Raw genomic sequence first — 11,465 nt, 5'->3', positions numbered from 1 at the left:
CTAAAAATATTAAAACCTTTTTTAAAAAAATAAAAAAGGTTTTTCTTGCCTAAAATACATACTTAGACACATATATACACTTTAATATGTATGTATGTATATAATGGCACCATTAACCCCCATTTTGCAGATGGAAACAGATGTAGAGAGGGCAAATCTCATATTCCTGTTTCCATAGCTGGTTTGTGCTGGAGCTGGATCACTTGGTGGTCCAGCTCCAAGCTTTCAATTTAAGCTACACTCTATCTCCATCAGCAGGACCGTGGAGTCTACCAGGAGCTTGGTGGGAACTCTGACCCATGTTTCGTTCATCCCCAGCCGTTTCTCACCACTGTAAGGGTGACTGATGAGCCCCTTGGCCCAACCTCTCATTCACTCACTGCTCAGCCAGTTGGTTCTGACTCAGAGCAAGTCTCCACTGAGTTTGCGAGGCTGAAAATCGGAATGTAGAAGAATACCCATCTTCCTCCCACAGAGACACCGGTAGACTTGAACTGTCGGAGACGCTCAGTCTTTAGGTCAGCAGTAACTCAGTACTGAGCACACCGCAGAGCTCCTTCCCAGCCTCAGAGAGCATGGCGCCTCCTGCTGTCGCCACTCACACATTCAACCTCATGGGTCTCAAACACCACTGGAGTCCCTGTGGCCTCTCCTTGGAGTTGATAAGTGTCAATACAGTTAAGGGGTAACCTGCCCCCCCCAGACGTCACTGTAATTCCTCGTGGTGCTCAAACAGTCAGGTGACTCTGATTTGATTCCTCTTACTAAACAGCTGTCAATCTGAACTAACTCCAGCTGCTGACACAAACAGGCCGTGCTGTTAACATGTATGTCCACCTGCTCCCAATGGTACCAGTTTTTAAAATCACTGCTTTACTTGTGACCACCTCTGGTCAATGCTGTGGAGTAAAGGCCTCACAGCCGGTCCTCCTCACTCCTCTGGAGGCCTTTTACTTCTTCAGCCTTTATCTATAGGTCTCATGTCCCACAATTATGGAGACAATTATCTTAGAGAAGGTAAACCCAAGTGTTCCTTGGAGGCAAAGATGACAAAGCTTCATCTTACATACTCAGGACGTGTGCTAGGAGAGGTATTCCTTGGGGACGGACATCATGTGTGAGAGGTAGTTGTTGTTGTTGCTGTTGTCAAATGCTGTCGAGTTGAGTATGACCATATAAACAACAAATCTGACCCCTGTCCTGTCCTGTGTCACCCTCACATTTCCTGACACATAAGAGCCCATTGCGACAGTCACTATATCAATCCATCTTGGTGAAGGAAGGTCTTCAGCTCCTTTGCCTTCTCTCTGCCCTTCCAAGCATCATGTCCCTCTTCAAGGAATAGCCTCTCCTGGCAACATGCCCAAAGTATACAAGGCAAAGCTTTATCATCTTTGCCTCCAGAGATAATGATGTCAGTTTGAGGACTAAGGTGCATCCGATTCAGACCATGGACTTTCCAATCACTTGCTATGCATATGCATCTGAGAGCTGGCCAATGTAAAAGGATGACAGAAGAAGAATCGATGGCTTTGAGCTGTGGTGTTGGGAGGGTAGAGGGACAGTGAAAGAGAGGAAGACCCTCAACCACATGGATTGACACAGTGACTGGAGCAATGGTCTCAAGTAAATCAGAAATCATGCGGACGGCACTGGATAGGGCAGGGTTCAGTCTTGGTGTTCATGTTGGTGTTAGGCACGTCTCCATGTTGGTGTTAGGCACCACTCATAGCTAACTACCCTGTGGAGATGCCCAGGGAGTTCTGGTGGCTTAGTGGCAAGGAGCTGAACTGCCATCACAAAGGTTTATGGATCAAATCCACCAGTTGCTGTGCAAGAGAGAGTCAATCTCCTGTACGATTTACTTCCTCTGAAAACCTGCTGCAGGGCCACCTATGGGTCAGTTCCAATTCAGGGGATACAACAACAAACAGGGGATGCCCACAAGAGGGCATGGTTTGGTTGGCCATCCCAGGCCTCTCAGCTCAGAGTGTGGCAGTCCCATCCCGTCCTTGCTGCAACATCCAGCCCCTGACCCACTGACCAGACCCGCCCCTCGCACAAACCCACGGGTGGCACCTGGGCTCTGCAGCCTCGTCCAACCCCTGGCCCCATGCCCAACGGCGAGCTTACCTTTCGGCCAGCGACTGTCTGGGGACATAGAAGTCTTCGGCTGCGAGGTAGGCAGCAGCGGTGCCGCCTCCAAAGTAGGTTTTCTTGAGCTGAGGGGCCACGCGGCTGTTCACCAGCAGGGCCCCCAGGCCGGTGGGGAAGCCGAAGATCTTATAAAAGGAGATGGGAACGAAGTCGGGCTGGTGCTGTGACAGGTCCAGCGGCGAGGTGCTCACGTAGGAGGCGGCGTCCAGCAGCACGAACCAGGTTCCGGGCTCCTCACCCGGGCGCATGTGCCCGCACCTGATGAGGTCCGTCCAGCAGAGCGGGTACTTGGTTCCCGAAAAGTTACTCTGCGCAGGGTAACAGAAGAGGTGCGGGGGTCCCCTGGCGGGGCCCGGGGCTGCTGCATGCCCAGGCTCTGCAGAGCGCACGTCCTCTGGCCTGATGGGGACAGCAGGGACGCCCATGGCCTTGGTGACCTCTCGCATGCCCACCACAGACGTGTGGCTGTCGGTGAGGTAGCAGAACCGACTCCCGCAGCTTTCGGGGCTCTGGGGAACCCATGGGAAGACCTCGGCAACCAGCTTGAGAGCAGCTGTGCACCCCGACGTGAACACCACGCTGTAGTCATCCGGAGAGGTGTGGAAGTGCGCCAGGATCCTGCAAGAGGGGTGGATTGTGGCCACGTGGGGACTCAACGTCTGCAGGGAGCCATACAGATGCTAAATGTGAAGCCTCAGCCTTAATCACCCCCAAACTCCCTGCTATCATATCCACTCTGCCACACGACACCCCCTGTGTTAGAGGAGAAATGCACATCGAGGGTTTCCATGAAGGAAGAAGAGCGCCAGATCTTTCCTCCACCGTGCATCTGGATGGGTTTAAATCACCAGCGTTTAAGTCATGCAGGGACCTTTAATAGCTAGAAAAAGAAAGTCTAGTCATTCTTGCCCTAATTGTAAAGTTGAGGCTGGGGTGGAAGAAGTGATGGGGCGGGAAGCTGCTAAGTGAGTTCACACTAGTAACATTACCTTGTATCCAAATCCCCACCTTTACTTGAAAATTATAAAATGAAATTTTAAAAAATTAAAAAAAAAAAAAAGCCCTAAGAACTCTGGTGGCTTAGTGGTAAGGAGTTGTGCTGCCAACCCAAAGGCAAGCAGTTCAAATCCATCGACTGCTCTGTGGGAGAAGGATGGGAAATTAACTTCCTTGCAATTACTGCCTCTGAAAACTCTCTTCAGGGTCTGCTACAAGTCAGTTTGAACTCCAGAGTATATAACAACCACTTAAGTCTAGGAGAAAGATGGGCAATCTTCTATGCCGTTTAGAGCCTCGGGAAACCTTTCAGAGGGCCAGCTGTGAGTCAAATACAAGGTCACCACACATGACAACAATCTTAGTCTTAGGAAGCTCTGGTGACCCCGTAACCAGGTGTGGTGGTGGTTAAAGGCATGCGGCTTACAGCCATCAGCTGCTACCCCTGAGAAAGATGGGTAATCTTCTGTAGGTCAGTACCCTCTCATGGCTCATAACCACCCCTTATACAGCACCTCTGTGACCTATCATCATGCTCTATAACAATGTGTTAAATCTTCAACCTGTTTCTCATTGTTTTTCATGTAAGTACTCTTGAGGAAAACAGTACCACCTTCAAATTAGAAGTCATTTGCAATTGTAATGACACAAGTAGCTGTAAGTTATTATCTGAAAGCTATTTGCTAAAAAGTAATGTTGTTGTTATTGTTGTTATTAGATGCTGTTGAGTCGGAAGCGACTCATAGCTGACCCTCCAGCAGGTTGCATCAGAGGAGACTGCTCATCTTTCTCTCACAGAGCAGCTGGTGAATTCGAATCACTTGCCTTTGGGGTGACAACACAACTCTTTACCCACTAAGCCACCAGAGCTCCCTTTGTTTAGGAGGCGCCATCAAGTTAGTTCTGACTCACAGCAACAGACAAAATACCACCCAGTCCTGTGTTGTCTTCACAGTCATTGTTATGCCTGTGACCACTGGTGCAGCCACGGTGTCAGTGCCTCTTACCGAGGGCCCTCCTCTCTCTGGTTGACCGTCTAATGTACCAGGTATGAAGTCTTTCTTCACAGAATGACACCCCCCCACCCCCGATCAACATGCTCCAAAGTAGGTGAGACAAGGTCTTGCTATGCTCACTTCCTAAAGGAGCATTCGGCCTATACCTCTTCCCAAAGATTTGGTCTTCCGGTAAGCCATGGTATATTCAATATACTTCATCAACACCAGAGTTCTGATGCATCACTTCTTCAGTCTCCCTTATTCACTCTCCAGTCTTCTTACAAGAAGTGATGGAAAACCCTGCTCTATCCTGTGCCAACCTCACTGTTTCCGACACATCTGCTCCCACTACTCCAATCACTGAATTGATCCATCTCATCCAGGGCCTTCCTCTCCTGGGCCATCCCTCCACCCTCCCAAACATGATGTCCCTCTCCAAGGACCAGTCCCTCCTTGCAACATGCCCAAAGTATGTCAGACGAAGCTTCAGAATCCTTGCCTCCAAGGAGCAGTCCGGCTTCATCCTCTCCAGGACAAACCTGTTTGTTCTCCTAGCAGTCCATGATATATGCAACACTCTTCTCCAGCACCACAGCTCAAAGGCATCAACTCTCCTTTTATCATCCCTAGTCACTGTCCAGCTCTCCGATGCATAGCACGCATTAGTCTCCAGCCTGACGTCATTGCTCTTTAATACTCTGGAGAGGTCCCTGACAGCCGGCTTTCCCAATGCAATTTGTCTGTTGATTTCCTGGCTGCAGGTACCAAGAGTGTTGACTATGGAGCCAAGCAAATACTTCAGAACAGATCTCAAAATATTCTTAAGATGATGAATGTGATGCTGTTCCTCTTTGGTTTGTCAGTCTCAGTGTTGTTATTGTTGTGTGCTGTCAAGCTAAGTCCAATTTATAGAAACTCTGTGCACAAAAGATCAGAACATCTACTCATCCTGCATCAGCCTCACAGTGTTTTCTAGGCCTCCGTTCACTGTTGTAGTCACAGTGTGGGTCCACCGCACGGAGGGCCTTCCACTCCTTCGCTGACCTGGCAGAGCAGATGATAGGATTTTCTGCTTTGAAATGGACATCATTCTGTTTGAACTCACTATGCCTAGGATATCAATTCTCATGTGTTCCACCTGATTTCTTTTACAACTTACAACCCTCCTAGATTCACACTTTGTACATTCCACATCTCGGCTAATAATGGGTGTTTGTGGCCATTTCTTCTTATTGTGAGCTGTGACACATCAGCAAATGAGGGGCCTGTCAGCTTTACTGAATCCACGTCACTGAGGTTGGCTCTATGTTGAGGAGGGAGCCATTACCTAGTCATCTCTTGAGTGTCTACTAACTTGAGGGGCTCAGCTTCTATCCTGTATCAATGTTCCCTGTCTGTTGTTTGGGTTGGTTTGGTTTTGTTTTCAGAAGCAGATCACCACCTCCTTCCACCTGGTTTAGCAGCTCTGCTGAAACCTGTCCACTTTGTCTGCTTTCTGGCATTTGTAGTGCCAATGGCATAGCTTCCAGCATCACTGATAATTATATATCACTTCTCAGTGTGTGTGTGTTCATATATAAATGTGTAAAAGTATAAAGAGCCTATACAGTACAATACTGAAAAAATAAAGAATATCACATGATCAATCAGGATTAGGCAAAAGGGCTAATGAAATGTCTTATGGGGAAGAAAGAAATAGTAGTTTTAGTCCTTCTGAAAACAAGACTTAGGAACCTGAGTCCCTCTTTGCCACCAGAGCCCCAGAATCCCTGGCATCAGCCCAACAGAGCTTTCGCACCTGCGAGCCTCCCTCCTGGGCTTCTGTCAGCCCTGCTCTGCACCCCTCATGCTCCTCTCTCTGGCCACTGACTCTTGCGTTTATTGTTACGTGTGTGCTAACATTTCATGAAACATTATTTCTCTGATATAGATTTTAACACCTTTGTGGTTCCCAAGCACCTGATGAGAAGGAAGCAGGTCTCACTCACCTGTAGCGCACCTGCTCCACGGTGTCGTGGGTGAGCTTGCTGTTGATGTTCTGGCTGTGAGGATTACCTGGAAGGTAAAACAAAGACAAACTGGTAAGTTACTACCACAGCCTCTGCTTCTGGCTTCTTTAAATCCTCCTCCCTTAAGGTCTCAAAAGTTAAACACAGTCTAAAAAAAATTATATCAAACCAGCTACCATATGACTCAGAAATTCCACTCTTAACAAAAGAAAATACAGGGAATGGTCCAGAGCTGCTGGACACAGGGTCACTGTACATCGCAGGCAACTCAATGGCACATAACAACAATAGCATACTATGACACGTTTGGAAGTGGATTCTACTCGAGTCATCCACTTCCTAAACAACATGCCTCCGGAAACTCTATGAACATTGATAAATGTCGACAGTTGTAAAGGGGTTTCAAGCCTTTTGTTCATGGGATCACCATGAGTCATACTTGATTCGAAGGCAATCAACAGCAACAACATGTCCACATAGATACTTGTATACAAATATTCTTAGCTGTCAAACTCTGAAAACAACATAAATGTCCTCCACTAGTAAACAGAAAACACCCTGTGTTTCCATACAATAGAATATTATTCAGCAACAAAAAGGCACAAACTTCAGGCACAGGCTACGTGAAGGATAAACTTAAACAACTATGTTAAATGAAAGAAGTCGCAGATTGTATCGTTTAGTTTATAAGAAATGTTTAGAGCTCTGGTGGCCTAGTAGCAAGAAGCTGCACTCCAATCGCAGAGGTGTGCGGTTTGAATCCACCAGATGTTTTGCTGGAGAAGGAGGGACCATCTCCTCCTGTATCAGTCAGATCTGACTTGATGGTACACATAAAAAATTAATAAAAATAAAATTTTTTTTAAAAGAAATGCTTAAAAAAGACAAGAGAATGGAGATAGAATGTCAATTAGTATTTGGGGGTGGGGTAAAGATCAACTGTAAATGCCCTTGAGGGAACTTCTGGGGGATGAAAAATGTGTTGATTTATTTCAATGGTTGCACATCTCAGTAAAGTCATTAAAAACCATTAAATTGAATAGATAAAATAGGTCTTTGCCATGATATGTAAACTATAATGTGATTAAGGAATTAGGTAAGTGAACAAAATTTTACCTCTCCCACACAGGAGTGGGATCCACTTCCTAAACAACATGCCTCTGGAAACTAGGAACTTTGATAAACGACGATAGTTAGAGAAAGTCTTCAAAGAAAAGTGGAACAATGAATGAATGGAAATCCAAAATCTCTGTAAATTTTCATTACAATTAATAATAATAATTTAAAAAAAGAAAGGCTTCAGGCCTTTTGTTCATAGAGTCACTATGAGTCGTGCTCGACTTGACGGAAATTAACAACAACAGCACTAGTCAAACCAAAGGGGTCCAGGAAGGAGTATGTTAGGGTTGGGAGTCAGCTCAGACCAGCAGCAGGCCAGTGCACAAACCTTTTCCACAAGTTCCCCTAGCCAACAGCAATGCTCATTAACTACTGAGAACTGTGCCCACAATCTCAGGATGTTGCTCTGTCCCCCAACTAGCAGCTCAGGACCATTAACCTAAGTCCCACAGGTGCTCCTGGCCCACTCCTGCAGAAGCACATCTCCAGGTCTGACAAATGGGCCCTAACGTCTTCCCTTAACCACCCGTTCTCCATGTGATCCACTGTCATCTAATCAATCCCAACTCACAGGGACCCCTCATGTTACAGAGTCGATCTGATCCACGGAGCCTTCTTGGCTTGCCAGGTCTTTCTTCCATGGCATTGCTAGGTGAATTTGAACTGTTAGCTTTTAGGTCTGTAGGACAGCGTTTAACTTTGTGTCACAAACACAAAGTTAAACTTTGAAACTCCATCTCACATACAAACACTTTGTGTTTAACTTTGTGCCTCCTTCACATCTAAAAGCCTTTTCATTTCAACTGTCTCTCTGCTGCCTTCTAGCTGCTCTTCCCTTCTGAAAATGTGTTTCATGGTATCATCATCTCCCTTAAAATGTAGCCCAGAGATGTGAACAAAGATTTCTCAGAGACTGTGACCTGCAGGGGCCAGGGTCCCAGCATGCCTCAGGAAAGGCCAACATAAAAAGTCTTGCCTGTCACAGAAGAAGGTCCTTGGCATAGTAGGGGGAGACGGTGGCACAAAACTCAGAAATTTAAAAAGGCCAGCCTTACCGGTCAGATAGAACCCCTGCCACCTTAGCTACCCTCCAGCCTGGAACAAAATTTATCCACAAGGCTCAGCATTTCAGTCAAACAAAAGGCAGAAACCCCACCCCACCCCACTCCCACACACACAAGGTGAGCAGTAACACCAGGGAACAATCAGCCAAACAAGATCAAAAGGGCGATGTTCACCATAGGACAAAGCTCAGAAGGCAGGAAAAGGGGAGATAGAAGGATTAATGGAAAGAGGAATCATAGGGAGGGAGGTAGTAGGATGGATGTGGCTAAAATGTGATTATTGTAAGTAACATCAGAAACAAAATATCCATGAGTGGAAATGGAAAACCAATTTCCTCACTCATATAACAACTACTTAAATGAAAGAAGGAAGTCTTGATGGATTTTGTTTTCCTTGTTTTATCCCACTCTGAATGTCTTGCTACTAAAGCTACCAGATGTCCTCGTTCCTCACACTGGTGGGACTTTGGGCACATCTGCCTTACCTGTCATCATCATGGTTTCTAGACCTGCACATCAGGGCCACCTGCATCCCCGGTTTGCCACCTCTCAGCTCAGCACCGTTCCCACGGTTCTGACTCACACAAACATTAAAGGAGGAGAATTATAGGTCTCTTTGCAAATTGCAGGATTAAATCAAGACCAGATAAAATGCTTTACTGACACCTTCCCTGGAGACTGATCTCCGGATATCAGTATCTACAGGCTGCACAGAACCCCCAGCTGAAATCAAAACTCCTTAGTGTGTTATAACTAGGCCTTTCAGAACCAATTTTCATAAATCCGGCTTACATGTATCAACATACTAACAAGGTATTACAATGTTTTTAAAAAGTCAAACAAAAATACTTTAAGTGGTTTTGGAGAAGAGTATTGACATGCCATGGACCAAGAGAACAAATAGGTCTGCCTTGCAGAGGATGAAATCAAGTTTCTCCTTGGAGGTAAGGATTTTGAAACTCTATCTCACATACTTTGGTCATGTGGCTAGGAGGAACTGGTCCTTGGAAAAGGACATTATGCTTAAAAGGTTGGAGGGACAGCACTAGAGAGGAAGACCCTGGATTGAGATGGATTGACACAGTAACTGGGGTAATGAGGGCTGGTGGGTCTAGGTCAGGACAGGGCAGGCTTCAGAGCTGTTTTATATAGGGTTGCCATGAGTCTCAGACAACTTGATGGCACATAACAATAACAACATGCTAATTTCTTTCTTGAAATACTCTGTGTATCACAGCCTTGGAAACCCTAAATGACCTTCTACTCTGTCCTACAGGGTAGTGTTATGAGTCAAAATTAACTCAGTGGCAATAAGTTTTGTCGGTTTTGTGATTGTGTGTTTTGGCTTACTGCACTCCTGTCAGAACTGTCATTATTCCTCACCTACAAGGACTCTTCATACCATGCAGTTTCACTTGCATGTACTGTTTCTGTTGCTGCTAGAATTCACCAGCTGCTCTGCGGAGGATGGGCAATCTCCTCCCGTGTGATTGTTGGTTGTTTGCTGTCCAGCCAGAAATGAACCACAGCTGATCCTCCAGCAGGTTTTCAGAGGCTGTAAATTGCATAGAAGGAGAATACCCACCTTCTCCCACAGAGCTTCTGGTGGATTTGGACCACGTGTCTTTGGGACTGCAGCGCAGCGTCTTCTTACCACTAGGCCACCAGAGCTCCCTGTGATTTTTGTTATTGTTGTTATGTGCTGTTGAGTCACTTGTTACTCATAGCGATTCTATGTGCAATAGCCCTGAACTCTACTCTATCCTGATCCAATCTCACTGTCTCTGACACACCTCCCCTCACTACCACAGTTATTGTATCAATCCATCTCATCCAGGGTCTTCCTCTTGCTCCACCCTACCAAGGATGATATTCTCCAAACTACATCCCTCCTGACTATATGACCAAAGTATGTGAGACGGAGCTTCCAAATCCCTGCCACCAAGGAGCAGCTTGGCTTGTTAGTTCTCTCGGCAGTCCATGGTATGTTCAGTACTCTTCTCCGGTACCACGACTCAAAGGCATCAATTCTTCTTCTGTCATCTTTGGTCACTGTTCAGCTCTCTGATGCATACCAAGTAATTGTGAGGACCATGGCCTGGTTCAGATACACCTTAATCTCTAGACTGACATCCTTTCTCTTCAGCAGTCTGGAGAGGTCCCGGACAGCAGACTTCTCTAATGCAATTAGTCTCTCAATTTCCTAACTGCGGGTGCCAAGAGGGTTGATTGTGGAGCTAAGCAAACCAAACTGCTAACAATCTCGCTCTCTTCTCCATCTATTACAATGCTGTCAATTCGCCCAGTGGTGAGAATCTTCATTTTCTTGACATTGAGCTTCAGTCCTTACTGTAAACGACATTCGCTGACCCTCTGCAGCAGATGCTTCAGACCCTCAGTTTCAGCAAACAAGGTGTATTATCTACATAACGTAGGCTGTTGATGAGTCTTCTTCCAGTCCAGATGCTACATTCCTCCTCATAAACTCCAGCCTCCAAAATGATCTGTTCTGCACACAGATTGAAAAGGTATAGAGACAGGAAACATTCTTGATACACTCTTTTTCAGTGTTTCCTTGCTCTGTTCTGAGGACTGACTCTTGGCCCAAGGATATAGATTTTGTATGAGCACAATCAGATGTTCTGGGATTCCTATTCTTCTCAAGGCTAGGAGGCTTGCTGTGAGTCCATTCCAACTCAGCAGCATGCACCTACAAACAAGGGTTTTTACAGTCCTGGCTTTGTAAAAATGTTAGTGTTTCAGCTACAATATCATTATGATTTATATTTGTGAACCTCTATTAATTAACTTTTTGAGAATAAAATAGTAATTAAAGGAAAAAAGAAAAAAATTAAAAGGCTTCTGCTCAGTTGCTAATAATGTTATAATTCAATGTAGAAAGACTTTACAAAACAAGTTCATTGTTAGTATACGTATAATCTAAGACATACTATTGTTGTTGTTGTTGTTATGTGCCGTCGAGTCTCCTGCGACTCATAGCGACCCTATGTACAACAGCCCTAAACTCCGCTCTGTCCTGTGCCAATCACACTGTCTCTGACACTCCCATCCCAATTATCCCAGTCACTGAATCAATCCACCTCACAGAGGGCCTTCCTCTC

General features: G+C 45.9%; 1 protein-coding gene across 1 annotated transcript in view; it reads right to left on the bottom strand.

Annotated features, from left to right (window-relative positions):
* The window catches only part of MOCOS (molybdenum cofactor sulfurase), a 65,913-nt gene that overhangs the window by 45,121 nt on the left and 9,327 nt on the right, over positions 1–11,465 (bottom strand). The window contains exons 3-4 of the mRNA XM_006889231.1: positions 6,140–6,206; positions 2,134–2,775 (exon numbers count right to left, since the gene is read on the bottom strand). Coding sequence (XP_006889293.1) covers positions 2,134–2,775; positions 6,140–6,206 — 709 coding nt within the window. The remainder of the gene's footprint in view (positions 1–2,133; positions 2,776–6,139; positions 6,207–11,465) is intronic.

This window comes from Elephantulus edwardii, unplaced genomic scaffold (assembly GCF_000299155.1).
Source record: "Elephantulus edwardii isolate Elephantulus edwardi_28Jun2011 unplaced genomic scaffold, EleEdw1.0 scaffold00076, whole genome shotgun sequence".
Taxonomy (NCBI): domain Eukaryota; kingdom Metazoa; phylum Chordata; class Mammalia; order Macroscelidea; family Macroscelididae; genus Elephantulus; species Elephantulus edwardii.
This window is presented reverse-complemented; position numbering and strand designations above follow the sequence as displayed.